This window comes from Macaca thibetana, chromosome 1 (assembly GCF_024542745.1).
Source record: "Macaca thibetana thibetana isolate TM-01 chromosome 1, ASM2454274v1, whole genome shotgun sequence".
Classification (NCBI taxonomy): domain Eukaryota; kingdom Metazoa; phylum Chordata; class Mammalia; order Primates; family Cercopithecidae; genus Macaca; species Macaca thibetana.
Window position 1 is genome coordinate 45,922,098 of NC_065578.1, and position 16,511 is coordinate 45,938,608.

Consider the following 16,511-nt stretch of genomic DNA (forward strand, 5'->3'; position numbering starts at 1 on the left):
AAACAGTGAAAACAAATGAGAATTTGTAAAGTACATGTTACCTTCACAAACTCTATGGTTGGTGATGTCAAGACAGTCTAGGATTTTATGTGTTTCTGCAACCCTGTCAGCTCACAGGAGTAAAGGAGATAGTACTTTGGATAGAGCTGGGATCTGGGAGGCAACAATAATACCCCTTCTTTCCCTGCCCAATTTGAACACTAGTGCCAAAGAGTAAAGGCAAATGTTATTCTTTACCCTGTCCTGGCAGCACAAGATTCCAAAATCTTAAATTACCCAAAAGATGCTGTAATTGTCACACACTCCTTCAACAATTGGACAGGAAGAAAGCTAATGATGAAGGATCACTTCAAAATTTCATTTTGGTAAAATGTAACACCTCAGTCATTTACCAAACTTTTGTTCCTGCCCAGGTGGGAACATATAAAGTAAAAGCCCATCTCACAAAATACAGTCTACAGGAACTGCACTCTGACAATCTGAACAGCACTTTCAACTAGTTGGGGATTTGGTTTTGGTTTAATAATGTGACTAATATTTCAAACTCAATAGCTCAACCAGAGCACTACTTTGTATCCTGAAGGGGCTCAATAAATGCCCATTGACTCACTGACTGATGCAATGTATTAAAATAGGAATTGAATCAAAATAAAATGGGACCTCCCTTCTGCCATTTAGGCATAGAATTCTAAATATCTAGACTTCGCTCTTGAACGGGAACTGGGGGAACCTGTGTAATAGTTTCAGGCTGCAGAGACAATATTCTAAAAGCTTTGCAGTTTGGCTCAAAACGCTCTTGAAAGATTCTTAGTTCTAAACTGCTTTCCCATTCCAAATTCTAGGATAAGAACACAGATCTACCAATAGCAATTATATTCAGAGTGGCCTCATAGGGTACCCACCAGTTTCTGGGTACTTGTTACGGATCAAGCACAGTGGTAGGCACTGGGGGATGTAAAACAAAACAGAACCTGACTCCCTACTCATTCCTTTAGCAAATGTTTGGCATCTCTGTGCCAGACACTGCTGCAGTCATTGTGGAGACAGCAGAGAGGCAAACAAGACCATGAAGCTCTGCTCTCATGGAGCGTACATCCTAGTAAAAGGTGACAGAAAAAACAAAGAAAAGAATCCAGATTGGAATAAGTACTATGCTAAGAACGTTTTCTTTTCTTTTCTTTTTTTTGAGACAGTCTTGTTCTGTTGCCCCAGGCTGGAGTGCAGTGGAGTGATCTCGGCTCACTGCAGCCTCTGCCTCCTGGGTTCAAGTGATTCTCGTGCCTCAGCCTCCTGAGTAGCCCGGGATTACAGGTGCATGCCACTACGCCTGGCAATTTTTTGTATTTTTAGTAGAGATGGGGGCTTCGCCACGTTGGCCAGGCTGGCCTCGAACTCGTGGCCTCAAGTGATCCGCCTGCCTTGGTCTCCCAAAGTGCTGGGATTACAGGCCTGAGCCACCATGTCCGGCTATGCAAATAATTTAATTTAAACAAAGCTCCCTGAGTAAGTAGTAGTAGCTTGGTCTGAGACAGGGAGTCCAGTAAGGAGCCTGGGAACTTGGGAACTCAGGTTCTCTTTTCCCTCTTTTCTTTTAGGAGGGAAAAGTTCAGAGGCTTAAGACAAATTTTCAGCCATTCACTAATATAACAAATACTATTGGACCCTATTATACACCAGGGGTGAACAACACAGATGTCAGGGATCCTGTGGTGTTTACATTTTAGTGCAAGGAGACAGATACTTTTATACAGAAAAATATCAGATAGTGGGAAGCACTAGAAAAAAATTAAAATAAGGTAACTTGATAAGAGTGACTGGGTAGCAACTTTTAGATTGGTCGATCTGAGGAGGCCTCTGTAAGGAGATAAAATTTAAACTAAGATCTAAATAATAATAAGGAATTAATCATATGAAGATTGGATGATGCATATTTCAGGGAAGAGGGAACTGCTAGACCAAAAGCCCCAGTAGAGGAAAGAGCTTGGCATATTCAGAGAATAGAAGTTTAGGTGGCAGGATCTCATAATGTGTGTGTATATGTGAGAGAGACAGAGAGACAGAGAAGTAGGCGGCGAGGCCAGTTGTGCAGTAAAGGGCCAGAACAGGCAGGACTCTGTAAACCAGAACAAGCACATGGGTTTTATTTGAGGTGTGATAGGAAGGGGTGTGTAAGCGGGGTAATTACATGAATGGAGACACCTTGTAGGAAGACTACTATGGCTCTCAGTAGAAATGAAGAGACCAGTAAGAAGGCAATCTGTGTAGTCTTGGCAAGAGATAATGGTGGTTTAGACTTGAGTGGTAGTAGAGGTAGTAGCAGAAGTAGAGACGATATGATTTGCTGGGACTGGGTGGAAACAGTGAGGAAGGTAGAAGAATTAAGGGAAACTTAGGGCTGTCACCTCAAGGAGCTTTCAATATAACTGAGAGATAGGGCAAGAGTACATTAAAGAAACAAGCATTAAACGTGATACTGAATAAAGTTCTGAGAAAAGGACATCAATGCAAGCTGAAAGAAACAGGCTTCGCCGAAGTAGGACTCAAATTAGACTCTGACAGACAAGTTAGAATTTTATACACAAAAACAAAGCAGACATTCTTTCCAGGTTAGAAGGGTGAGGGTGGCATCAGGGGATAGGGAACACAGTATGAATAGGCTCAGGAGTACTTTCTTTTCACAACACTTCTCAAAGTGACAATGATTTGTTTATGTGGTTATTTGATTGAGGTTTCTCTCTTCCATAAGACTATAAGCTCCATGTGATCAAGGGCGTCTGTTTTACTTTTCACAATATGTGTGACACAAAGACTGGAATTTGTTGAATGAATGGCTGAGAATGAACACTCTGTGTCTGGGATGGACAATGAGAAGGCTAGTCTATGCAGAGTAGAAGACAGAGGCCAGCGGGTAGGAAGTAAGGCTAGATAGGTAGTGAACTTATTCTTTTCATCAGTAAATGGGTATAACAATAATAACAACAACAACTGTTTAACAACTATCTTATAGGGATGTGTGATGGTTTCAAAACATGTCTACAAATTCTTTGTCTTCTTCCCTTCAACAGGTGAAACCTAATTCCCTTTCCCTAGAGTGTAGCCTGACTTAAGTAACTTGCTTCTAGAGAACAAAATAAAGTGGAAGTAATGACTGGCAACTTCAGAAATTAGGTCACAAAAGGTCCTATGTCGTCTTCTTTGCTCTCCCTTGGATTAGTCACTCTGGGGAAAGGTAGCTGCCATGCTGTGAGGACACTCGAGTAGCCCTAGAATGGAGAAGTCCATGTTGGGAGGAACTGAGGCCTCCTACCAAAAGCCATATGAGTGAGGAACCTCCAGCCCCAGTCAGACCTTCAGATTATAAAGACCTGGCTGACATCTTAATTGCAGCCTTAGAGATCTTGGCCAGAACCAGTCTGCTAAGCTGCTCCCAAATTCCTGACATATAGAAACTATAAGATAATAAATGACTGTTGTTTTAGGCCACTAAGTGTTGGGGTAATTTGTAACCAAGGAACAGATGACCAATACAGGCTAGGAGAATTAAAAGATATATAATCAAAGCTCTTAGCATAGTACCTGGTACAGATGAAATATCAAATAAGTGACAGTTCTTTAATAGTGAAACACTCAAACATGCAATTCTCCATAAGGACTCCAGAATAACCAGACTAATCATCAACATTGTAAATCTGTTCATTTAAAAACAAGATGGGTAAGAAATCTCAGCTCAAAGAGACACTCTCAGCAAACCATAAACTTCCTGAGATAAGCAATTACATTAAGGAGGTTTTCACCCATGCCTTTAAAAAGATATGAATGATATCCAGGTTTGAAAAGGACATATAGAAACAGGCATTTTCATGCACTGTTTATGGGAGTATAAATTAGAGAAGCCTTGTAAGAAGGAATATCCATCAAAATCTGAAATGTTTATATTCTTTATTTTAGTAATTTCATTTCTAGAAATCTTACAAATTAGTAGCTCATATGCATGATACATTTTAAAAAACAATTTTTCCTTATTTGTAACAGCAAAATAGTAGAAACAATTTAAATGTATATCATTAAGAATGTGGATATATTCAGTGGAAAAGCAAGTTGTAGAACACATATTGAATGACCTTATTTATTTACAAATACACACACATGTTAACCCATAGGCTAATTCATATTAAAAACTATTATGATTTTGTAAACAGAAAGAGAACTAGAAGGATGCAGCCCACATTACTGACCCATTACCTATGGGAGTATAAAAGAGAGAGAGAAAGAGAAAGACAGAGAGAGAGAGTGTGTGTGTGTGTGCACGCATGTGCATGTGAGATGGGAGCACAGAGATGGGAATTGAAGGAAAATTTTCATAGGATTTCTATACGTGTTTTATAGTTTAAATCTTATATAAGAATCCACTCACGCCGGGCGCGGTGGCTCAAGCCTGTAATCCCAGCACTTTGGGAGGCCGAGAAGGGCGGATCATGAGGTCAGGAGATCGAGACCATCCTGGCTAAAACGGTGAAACCCCGTCTCTACTAAAAAAAAATACAAAAAACTAGCCGGGCGCCGTGGCGGGCGCCTGTAGTCCCAGCTACTCGGGAGGCTGAGGCAGGAGAATGGCGTGAACCCGGGAGGCGGAGCTTGCAGTGAGCTGAGATCCGGCCACTGCACTCCAGCCTGGGGGACAGAGCGAGACTCCGTCTCAAAAAAAAAAAAAGAATCCACTCACAAATTACTTACATTTTTAAAAGACAAAAGATGAGAAAGAAATATACACATAGGAAAAAGATAGCACATAACTTTGGAAAGGGTTTGATGGGTTTTCTTGGCTGACCCTTTCTTTTATGCCCTCACTGGACTTTCCGAGACCACTGTAACATGCCCAATCATAAAATGCTAGGAAGGGGTCCTGCCCCAGATATGTTTTCCTTAGTGCCCCAAAGTATGTACACAGTTGGCTCAAGATCAGTTTGAAGGGCAAGACTATAGTTACTCCTAAACCCCTATCAATGATGTGGTTACCTTTCAGCCATCTGAGGGGACAAACTCCTTCCTCCACTGACAACTGGCCAGATCCTAAAGAGACAAGCTGTTCTTGGGTAAAAACTCTTCTTCCAGGTACTGAAAGTTCCAACCTCCTGAGGCTATGGCAGAGTGCATGGCTAATCAGAAGTATCTTGGGAATGATAGTGGTCTCACAAAAAGTCAGGTAACTGGTTGGCAGCTGCCATTTCACCCAAAGTCAAGGAGCAGCTGAAAGCCAACGCCAGTAGGATCAGTGAGATGCTGCTGCACTTTTCTCCACGCCACAAACACTCTATGCCTGGTGTATCAGCTGCCTCACAGCAAAAGCATGCTTTGGAGAGGTGACCATTAACTTTCCAGGTAACAAACATCACTTAGGTCTTCTTACTCACTTATAAAACCTGGATCACACATTGTTCCCTAGGACTTGGCTATTTACCCATAAATTACAAAGCTGGAGTCTATCTTCTAGCATTCCTCTCTTCAGTAAAATAATGTCAAAATCTGTGGAAAACTATAGCAAAGCTTATATATGTAACTGAAATGGAGACAAGGTACCCTCCCATTACTTTCTCTGGAATTGCTCTGGCCTCTAATAGATGCATTCTAGAATGTCAGATCAGACTCAGGCATTAGAGAACTTACACCTAAAAGTCACACTTTGGAATTCAAAGAGTCTAAAAGTTGAATTAAATAGAATCCATTAAGAAAAATCCATATTCCAGCCAAAATATGAGTCATGCATATTACATGACTTTTCATTAGAAAAATTAAAAATAGCTACTGTAGACCATTTGCTTAACACATCATTTTATACTATAAAGTTGGAAACGCTGCTTTTCTGCTTTGGGGTTGAAGTTAAGTGTCCTTTAAATAGTAAAGAAAAAGTTATTAAAACAGATAATCATCAATGATGAGTGATTATTAGCCCTAGTAGGCACTCAGCATCATATCCTTTCAACGTTATCTACTGAACACCTACTGAATCCTACAGGGGCTACAAACATGTAACGCAGCATGGGAAGCTGGAAAGAAAAGAGACTTCCAGGAATTGAATATTTTACTTTTAGTATTGCTACACAGCTGAGTGACTGTGGGCAAGCTACTTAACTTCTTTGAACCTCAGTGTTCTTATCTGTAAAATGGAGAGAACATCTCCTACTTCATAGCACTGTAGAAGCCAAGAAAGGAGATCACATGTTCAGTGCACCTAATAATGGCTGGCACAAAGAAAGCATTTAATGAATGGCAGTTACTGTCAATACCATCATCGTCATCATCGTCGCTGCCATCATTTTCTTCATCATCATGCTTAAGGCTCAGAGAATAGTGTATGCCTTTCTAGTGCAATTAGAAGTATATGCAAATAAGCATCACATAAGGTATTTGGACTGAGTGCTAAGAGAGAGCTAAACAGAGTGCTATAGGAGAACGGCACTCAAGGTCCTTCTTGATGTGGCTCTTGCTGACTTACTTATCTCTGGCCTTTTTAACCAAACTATACTGCAGCTATAATGAGTGACTAAAATTCCCTGAACACACCATGTTTTCATTCATCTAAACTTTTGCACATATAGTCAATTCTCATTATTAGTAGTAGTTATTCCTAGAAAACTTGCAACAAACATTCAATTAGTGAATACCGAACCACTGCTCCTTGGGGAAACACAGGTTAGGTTTCTGTGAGCCCTCTGCTCATACTTTTTTTTTTTTTTTTCTGAGACAGAGTCTTGCTCTTGTCACCCCGGCTGGAGTGCAATGGCATGATCTCGGCTCGCTGCAACCTCCAGCTCCTGGGTTCAAGCGATTCTCCTGCTTTAGCCTCTTGAGTAGCTGGGATTACAGGTGCTTGCCACCATGCCCGGCTACTTTTTGTATTTTTAGTAGAGATGGGGTTTCACCATGTTGGCCAGGCTGGTCTCAAACTCCTGACCTCGTGATCCTCCCACCTTGGCCTCCCAAAGTGCTGGGATTACAGGCATGAGCCACCGTGCCTGGCCTGCTCACACTTTTTTTTAACTGATCAATACAATACACAACCTTGTCGTATGTGTATTTCTGTTTAAAGATATCTTATTTAATGCATATTGTTGACTCATTAGCATTGAACCCACAGCCTGCACAACCATAACTCATGCCTGAAAGAAGCCTATCTAACACAGGTATTTTTTCCATAGGGCACATCACAGTCTCCTTGCACTTCAGAACAATAGATAACACTTTAGCACTAAACCCGGGGAACATTTTTGAACACGGAAATCACCAAAAACATCACAAAAATATAAAAAATATGGCACTAAATATACTGTGAAAAAGACACTGTTTACAGTATGAGAGCTGAACCAAGAAGGCAGTATGTCACCTTGTTCAAACTCAGCTGTAAATATGCATGCTGGGTGACTCAAATTCCTTGCGGCTATGTGTGTGTTGGTGAATGACTGCAAAAGTGCCACAAGTATAGATTTTGAGATTACATATAAATTTAGCAAGTATAGAATTCATAAATTATGAGGATCAACTGCACTAATGTTCTACGTAAAACATTCTTCTCTCTTTCTGTAGAATTCAGCTGGCCAACTCCTATTTGCCCTTCAGGACTCAGTTCAAATCTCTAGGAAATCTCACCTGGCCCCAGTCTAGGTGAGATATATACTTAAAAATGCCCTCACAATACTCATTTGGACCTATTTCTTTTTGCTTATCAGGCTGCTTTACAATTGTTTACTTTTCTGTTTCCTCCATCTGATTATAAGATCCTTGAGGGAACTGAGGGCAGTGGTTCACATGTGTAATCCCAGCACTTTGGGAAGCTAAGGTGGGAGGATTATTTGATCGCAGGAGTTCGCAACTAGCCTGGGAAATAGTGAGACCCTGTCTCTACAAAAAAAAAAAAAAAAAAAAAAAAAAAGAAAGAAAAAAAAAATTAGCCAGGCATGGTGGTGCGTGCCTATAGTCCCAGCTACTCCGGAGACTTAGGTGGGAGGATCACTTGAGCCCAGGAGGTCGAGGCTGCACTGAGCTGTGCTTGTGTCACTGCATCCCAGTCTGGGTGACAGAGTGAGATCCTGTCTCCAAAAAAAAAAAAGTCAGAGGGAGTTTGTTTGCCCATTCTGTTCTGCCATGTGAGGACACAGCAAGAAAATGCCAAGTATGAAATAATGAGCCTTCATCAGACACCAAATCTGCTTGTGCCTTATCTTGGACTTCCCAGCCCCTGTTGTTTTTAAGTTACATAGTCTAAGATATTTTGTTATAGTAGCCCAAATGGATTGAGACAGTATCCAAACCTAGCTCCATAAAAGCAGCTAGGTAAATGTTTGTTGAATAATGTCCTCAAGGAAGTAGGAGGAGACTCCCTGTAACAGTCAAGAGGGAATGAGTATAAAACCAGAGGTTTCATGAATAAAACAGCAAAGTAAATTAGATTTCAACCACTAATTTAAAGCTTTTTCAAGGGAAGATTTGATTTTAACTTTTTTTCAAACTAATGGCTTTTTTTTCAGATTATATTAACTTCAACTTACATTGTGATAAGAACAGTTCCTGTTAAGTGATATAATAAACTTCTTGTTTGAGCCAGTTTGAATTGCTTCTAAAACCACTGCCACTAAAAGCATCTTAAGTGACAGTTATGTTTAGATATAGAAACATAGTTAAATATTCTTTTATTTTTCTATCTACTTTGGTTTAGGACAGATGCCTCTGACTTCAACAGACCATCAGAGATATGTAACATTAATTTTAGAAAACCACTCAGACAGAGAATACTGAGCTCCCTTTGGAAACAGTGCAAGTCTCTGCTTTCCCATCACCAATGCTTCTGGGCCTGCGCTCACGGAGAAGTCCTCTGTTATCAGGCTGGCTTCGTAAGTCAGTCCCAGCATCTTTGAAGGCATATTGATGCTGAAATGGAAAGGGTTTCAGGGCAATCTCTTCCAGCTTCATAGATGAAGCCCTAGGACAGAAGCAAACTTTCCTATTTATAGCAGATCCTTGAATAATATTTTGTTCAACGTCATTTGGTTATAACGTTGATGAAAAAAAACAGTCTGACTCCTGGCTGGGGCCACTGTCTGTTTGCATGTTCTCCTCACGTCGGCGTGGGTTTTTTCTGGGTACTCCCACATCACAAAGCTGTGCATGTTAGGTTAGTTGGCATGTATAAACAGACCCAGTCTGAGTGTGAGCATGTGTATGAGTAAGCCCTGTGATGGGGATGGTGTCCTGTACAGGGTTGGTTCCTGCTTTGCACCCTAAGCTGCCAAGATAGGCTCTGGCCACTCAGGACCTGACCCTGCACTGAAATAAATGGGTAAATAATTATTTTACTTGCTTTTATTAATCTTTTGTAAATGTATGTATTGCTCACATTTATTTCAATGCTGAATATTAGAAGTGTTTTGGTCTTTATCTAGAAGTTTAGTGATTTTTTTTGTGTGACCAGAAATGTGCCCTAGGAATTTAACTTTTTTTTTTTTTTTGAGACAGGGTCTTGCTGTGTTGCCCAGGCTAGAGTGCAGTGACACGATCATAGCTCACTGCAGCTTCAAACTCCAAGGCTCAAGCAATTCTCCTGCTTCAGACTCCTCAGTCGTTGGGACTAAAGGTGTACGCCACCATGCCTGGCTAATTATTTTTTGTAGAGACAGGGTCTTGCTTTGTTGCCCAGGCTGATCTGGAACTCCTGGGATCAAGTGATTCTCCCACCTTGGCCTCCCAAAGTGTTGGGATTACAGGTGTGAGCCACCACACCTGGCCTTAAGTCCTGTTTATATTAATTAGCCTATGATAAAACTGGTTTCATTATGTGCCATTTACTTAAGTTCACAGTTTCCAAAAACCTATCAATGACATTGAGATCTACTGTATCTGCATTCTCAGGTGCTTCTTGCATTAAAAATAATGGCAGGCTAAGAATAAAATGATTCTTTTGTGTCTAGCTTCCTGGTTAAAGAGAACTCAGAAATCAACATATGTACCAAAAATTTGAAAATCTATCTGTGTTCTCTCACCATGTACCAATATCCCCTTTGACTCTTCCTATAATGTCAGTTTACAAGACTGAGATGAAAAATAGACAGCTGACTTCACCTTTTCATGCTGAACAGTATCATCCTCCTCTCAGAACGGCAAACTGTATGACTGGCTACTTACATGGAATCCCCAGTCTGCCCCAGGAGAGATGCTGACTATCTTTCAGTGCTTCAATGTGGTCTACTTTTACCTGATGTAATTTGCTGTATGAATGTAGGCAAGGCCAATTTCTCCTACCCTTTTTGCAAAAAAGGGGTGAATACCTGCTTTTCTCTAATTACTTAGAGTCCAAGAGTAAAGGACAGATAGTAAATATCAGGCGCTGTAACTCATGAATTATTTCATGAATAATTTTGAAAGATTAAATAGAACTGAATGGAAAGTAGCATAAGGCACCATACATATTAAGGGTGAGCTACTGTTTCAGAAACGTTTATGCCAGTTACAAATAGGTATGTATGCGTTTACTGGGTAATGATATAAAACATTTTTTACTGCAGGTTCCAGGCAAAAGTTTGGAAGCCACTGCCCCACACTATTTATCACTGGTCTTAAGTGCTGAACTGCCCCACTCCTGGACCATTGCTGAAAGGTGTGGCTTCAGACATATTTGCAAGCGCTTTCTTCTAGCACAGCGCTCCTTGTCACTACTGGCTCATTCTGAACTTTGTGATTCTACTCTGAAGAAGACAATAACTTCTTAGCCCCAAGAAAAATGATATCTAGTTTTAAGCACTTTGCATGTGTGTCATTCATCTGGTACTTGACTTTTCTTTTCTACATATATACATTTCCTAACTAAACTGGAAAAACTAGGGATGGGACTATAGTTACCCTGTGACAAATACAGTATCCTAATCCATACAAGATGCTTGATCAACATCCTTAGAATAAGCCCCTTTTCTCCGGCAGAGTCCCACTTCTGGAATCAATGTCTATTCAACTCTGGTCAATTTAGGGACTGGAAAAGTTTATGCTCTATCTAGGCTTATTTGACTGGCCAAGGTATTTAACCAACTCCATCACCCACTCCTAAGCTATTCTTAGAATGACTACTGCTGATCATTTCCAGATTTTGTAAACTCAAATGAAATAAGCTCTCATTAGCTAATAAAAATGGGTTATCCACTTTTCTTGGGGGTTAGATGACACTCCTGTTTTATTTGACACGTACTCTACTCTGTAGGAAAGGGTGACTCAAGAAACTTCCAACTTTCTCTCAACTGCTATATTTAGTAGAATTATTTTCTTTTGCAGAAAGGATTAACATTTTAAATATTTGGTAAATTCATAACTATTTTACCTGACTTTAACATGCTGGGATTACAGTATGCAAAACCCCATTTCAAAAAGTAAAACAATCTGAAATGAATTCCCTATACCTACAATTCCCTATACCTTATTCATACTAAACAACCAAACAAATATTCATAGCTTACACAGCAAAAAATCAAACTTTTCCTACCTGCTTATTCATTTCTGTGATGTTTATCCAGACTTTGTTCAAACCCATCTCTCCAGATTCAATCTTCTCAAGCTGTTTTTGCTTGCTGAGTAGTTCTTCATTAAGTTTGGGGATTTCTTGGAATGAGCTTTTCTGATTAGATTCCACTAAAAAGACAAAATAAGAACAATCATAACTAGCATAAAGTGCCCTCATGGTCCTAAGATGAAAAAAATCATCAAGCACTAGGAAAGAAGATGGATTAATAAAAGTTAATTCTGACATTGTTCTTTGGTTTATGTGAATATATATCTTTTACACTAAAGCTCTCATTTTAACTGGGGCTATTTCACTACTGGCAATGCAACTTTTAAAGTTAGCCAACTAAAACTCATAACAGAATGTGAGCAGAAAGAGTTGCCTTTGAATCTCAACTCCGTGACTTACTATGATCTTGAGCAAATTACTCAAATTCTTAGAGCTCAGTTTCCTCATCTGTAATACAGTGATAAAATATACTTCACAGGATTGTTAATATTAAGTGAGAGAATGGCTGTAAAGCACTTAACACAGCTGGCCAGGCATATAATAGATGATAAATGCTAAGTACTACTGACCAGCTCAATTAAGGAGCTTTTAGATTAGTCAATTAAGATTTATAAATCTTATTCTATTAATGCCCAAGGTGAGATTGTAAGTTACATTTCTAAATGCTTAAATCTATTTTTTCCACCTTAGTAAACTGCAAGAGGGAGGTCTTGCCACCTTTTGAAAGCTGTGATGAGGACTAAGATTTTTAATCTTTTTCATAAATAGTAAACAGTATTTTCTTAAGTCTTAAATCACCCCAAAACTCAAAATGAAATAGAAGATAAAAGAATATGCTAGGTGAAGTAGTGTGATATTTGGCCTTTTTTTGGGGGAAACAATAGCTCCTGAATGGTTTAGGGATTTGCCAGCCTGAAGGTAGAGGCCTGAAACAATGCTTTCTCTTCTTTCTTTAAAGAGCATTTTCCCTTTTCATAGAGAATAAAATATTAATAATGGCTGGTCCTCCAGAATAAAATCTACATCCCTTTTTTTTTTTAAAGCCACAGACTGCCTTAGTTAGTATATGCTGCCTTAAAACTAGAAACTGACATAAAAGAGCCATATAAAATAACTTCCTAAAATATAAGCTCCAAGACTCTTTTGTTCATTTCTGCACGGTTAGCTACATTTTGTTCATCTGCTCATGTAGTATTTTGTTCATTTCTACACTTAGAACACTCCTGACACATTTTACGCACTCAATCAATATTTACCACCTGAATAAATATCTGGCCTTTGCTTAACTTCCAATTACATTTCTCATCACTTTACCTACCTCTTCAACCTACTTGTGGTCAAGCAGATCTTCCTGAGACACTAACCTCTGAAGCCTCGTGACCCTTGCACATGCTATGGTTTCTGCCTAGATGCCCTTGGTTTGTCTCTTCTTGATTTCTACCACTTTGGCCTAGTTAATTCCTTTTAAGATTCAGCGCCAACAGCCAGGACCCTCGGACCACTGAACTTCTTTCCACTCCAAATTCTACCAAGCACTTAACATGTGGTGCTGTAACTTTACTCATCTGTCTCCTCTACCAAATGGCGAGAGGCTTGAGGACAAAGACTAGATCTAACTTGGGTATGCATTTCCAGCAGCCAGCACAGAGCCAGGTATACAGAAGGGTTCAAATGCTTGCTCTGTGAAATAATTGTAGGGTATGAAATGGAGTTAATGTTATACTATTAAGTTAAACAAAAAAACCCTCAACACATAACCCAGGCTGGGTGCAGTGGCTCACGCCTGTAACCCTAGCACTTTGGGAGGCTGAGGTGGGTGGATCACCTGAGGTAAGGAGTTTGAGACCAGCCTGGTCAACATAGCGAAACCCCCTCTCTACTAAAAATACAAAAATTAGCCAGGTGTGGTGGCACACTTGTAATCCCAGCTACCCGGGAGACTGAGGAAGGAGAATCATTTGAACCTGGGAGGAGTTTGCGGTGAGCCAAGATCTCGCCACTGCACTCCAGCCTACGCGGCCGGAGCTAGATTCCATCTCAAAAACAAACAAACCAACCAACCAACCAACCAACCAACCAACCAACCAACCAAATAAAAACCCAAACACATTGAACAGCAACTAAGATCCCCCACAAAATGAGGAGTGATGGTGGTATCCTTATTTTAAGTAAGCTCACTACTGAAAATTCAGAATAATTAAAAGAAATGAGATATATTTCCTCATTTTCCAAACACGTTTGCCAAAGGGTTTCATTATAATGACAGACTTCCTATATGCTTTAACATTTAAAAAAACTGATATTTGGTAATTGTACATGCTTACAGGGTACACAGCAATGTTTCCATACATATAAGGTATAGTGATCAGATCAGAGTAATTAGCATATCCATCATCTCAAACATTTATCATTTCTTTGTGTCGAGAATATTTGATATCCTCCTTATAGCTATTTGGAACTATCTAGTGTTAACTCTAGTCATGCTACAGTGGTACATAACACTAGAACTTTCTCCTTCTATCTAGCTGTAATTTTTCATCCTTTAACCAATCTCTCCCTATCCTTTCTTCCCCTACTCTTCTTAGCCTCTAATATCCTGTTGTATTTTTTTACTTCTATAGAATCAAATTATTTGAAATATATTTTTATTTTGTTTAGACATGAGGTCTCTATTACCCAGGCTGAAGGGCAGTGGCATGATCGCAGCTCACTGCAGCCTCAAACTCCCGGGCTCAAGCGATCCTTCTCCCTCAGCCTCCTGAATAGCTGGGACTACAAGCTTGCACCACCATGCCTTAATTTTTTAAGAGATGGTGTCTTGCTATGCTTCCCTGGACTGGTCTCAAAACCCTGGGCTCAAGTGATCCTTCCGCCTCAGCCTCCTTAGTTGCTGGGATTACAGGCGTGAGTCACCACACCCAGTGAGATAAACTTTTCTTATCTTCCACATATGAGTGAGAACATGCAGTGTTTAACTTTCCGTTCCCAGCTCATTTCACTTAACAATGTCCTTCAGTTCCATCCATATTGCCGAGAACGACAAGATTTCACTCTTTTTTATGGCTGAATCGTATTCTACTGTGTATATATACTACATTTTCTTCATCCATCTGCTGTTGAACACCTAGGTTATTCCATATATTGGCTATTGTGAATAATGCTATAATAAACATGGAGGTGTGGATGTCTCTTCCACATACGGATTTCCTTTTGCCCAGTAGTTTCCAGCAGGTGCTTTTAATATAGCACTTGATTTACACACGGTTTACAGGAATATATCTATCTCATACAGTAAAAACATTTTACCAGCCAGTCTAAATTCATTTCACTGATTTTCCTATACATTTTCAGTTAGGTTATAAAGAAGAACTCATCCAACAAACATCTGCCATACTCAGGTACCCCAAAGGGGCAAGGGGCGAAGTCTCTCTTTCCTGCAGTCTATATGCACGAACTAGGAGGCAGGAGTGGAAGAGGAAATAGACAAATACATAAATAACCTGGGTTACAATTATTAACTAATAAACATATAAAGCTGACCAGCCCTGAAAATATTCTGGATCCTGAGGATTGTATGAGCCAAGAGGGGATCACAATGATTATCTGGTTTGGAGCTTTTTAGGAGAGACAAGCCAAGTAGAGGTACGTTTATTACATACATGGGAGGAAGTGTAGCAAACAAATAACTTATGACTACTAATTCATGTTTTTCCAAGATAGGAAGCAAATAATTTAAAATTTTGTATGTTAATGCTCAAAATAATGTACCTAGTTCTTTTGATTCCCTAATCTTTAAGATGAGGAAATGGAAAAATGTCAACATATACCAAATAGTAAACATAATGTTGACAGGATTAAATATAAAATAAACTATATTTTATAGTTATACAATGTCTTTCCAGTTTGCAATAAACTTTTATGTATTAATTATTCAACAACTTGCTATTAAGCCCCCACCATGTGCCCAGCCCTGCATGGGTACCAGTATATACAAAAGACCCTGAAGCTCTCAGTCTAGTGGGGAGCCAGGCATGGTCACAGAATTACTATACAGTGTGACTGATGTTATGACAGGGGAATGCCCAAAGTGCTCTGGTAGCACAAATACATCTCTATATTTTATAGATGAGAAAATGAAGGCCCATAAGTGACTTTGTCTAAGTTTTACAGCTAGTTTTGCAAAGCCAGAATTCAAAAAGTCAAACCTGCTGCTCCTAGGACCACTACTTTTTCTACTATACTTCAGAGGTCACAGATACCTATATCTCCTAATGCCCTCGTTAGCACAAGACCATTTTTAAGTTCTGCGCTAAATGACCAAGTCACTACTTTGTCTGTATGGACAGAAAAGGAGGTGCCTGATTTATTTACACTTTCCACATTTATTTATACTCTTTCAAATTTCTTTTCATTTATTCAAATGTTCCATAGTTGAGTGACAGAAAAGGATGGTTGAGAATAGAATCTTCCTAACTGTGGAGGTCTTTTGAAGTATCTGGTTTTGGAAAAAAGAGCACTGAGCTAAGAGTTTCAGGGCCAGTCAGTACTTTTAGCTTAAGGATCAAGTTTCTCTTTGACTGAAAAAAAAAAAAAAAGAAAAAGAAAAAGCCTATCTGCTTTGCTTTCTATTTCAGGTATTTTAGTAATCCTTCTTCCTTTCCTTGCAAGTGTCTTGGAAAATTTATAGAAATAAAATCAAGAAGTTCTGGATTTCTCAAAAAGGTATTAAAGCCAGACAAGCAGGTGGTCTTATCCAAATTCGTGAATCCCACTGTCTTCTTGAAAAACAAGAAAAAAAAATTAACCTTAAAAAATATATTTAGGCAGGGTGTGGTGGCTCAGGCCTGTAATCCCAGCACTTTGGGAGGCTGAGATGAGTGAATTACCTGAGGTCAGGAGTTTCGAGACCAGCCTGGCCAACAAGGTGAAACCCTGTCTCTACTAAAAAAAAATTAGCTGTGTGTGG

At 39.5% G+C, this 16,511-nt stretch overlaps 2 protein-coding genes across 3 annotated transcripts in view; both read right to left on the minus strand.

The window, feature by feature from the left end:
• The window catches only part of ATPAF1 (ATP synthase mitochondrial F1 complex assembly factor 1), a 479,750-nt gene that overhangs the window by 67,813 nt on the left and 395,426 nt on the right, over nucleotides 1-16,511 (minus strand). The window lies entirely within an intron of this gene.
• The window catches only part of EFCAB14 (EF-hand calcium binding domain 14), a 42,754-nt gene that overhangs the window by 19,996 nt on the left and 6,247 nt on the right, over nucleotides 1-16,511 (minus strand). For both annotated transcript variants that reach the window (XM_050801795.1, XM_050801789.1), the window contains exon 3: nucleotides 11,519-11,664. In XM_050801795.1, coding sequence (XP_050657752.1) covers nucleotides 11,519-11,664 — 146 coding nt within the window. The remainder of the gene's footprint in view (nucleotides 1-11,518; nucleotides 11,665-16,511) is intronic.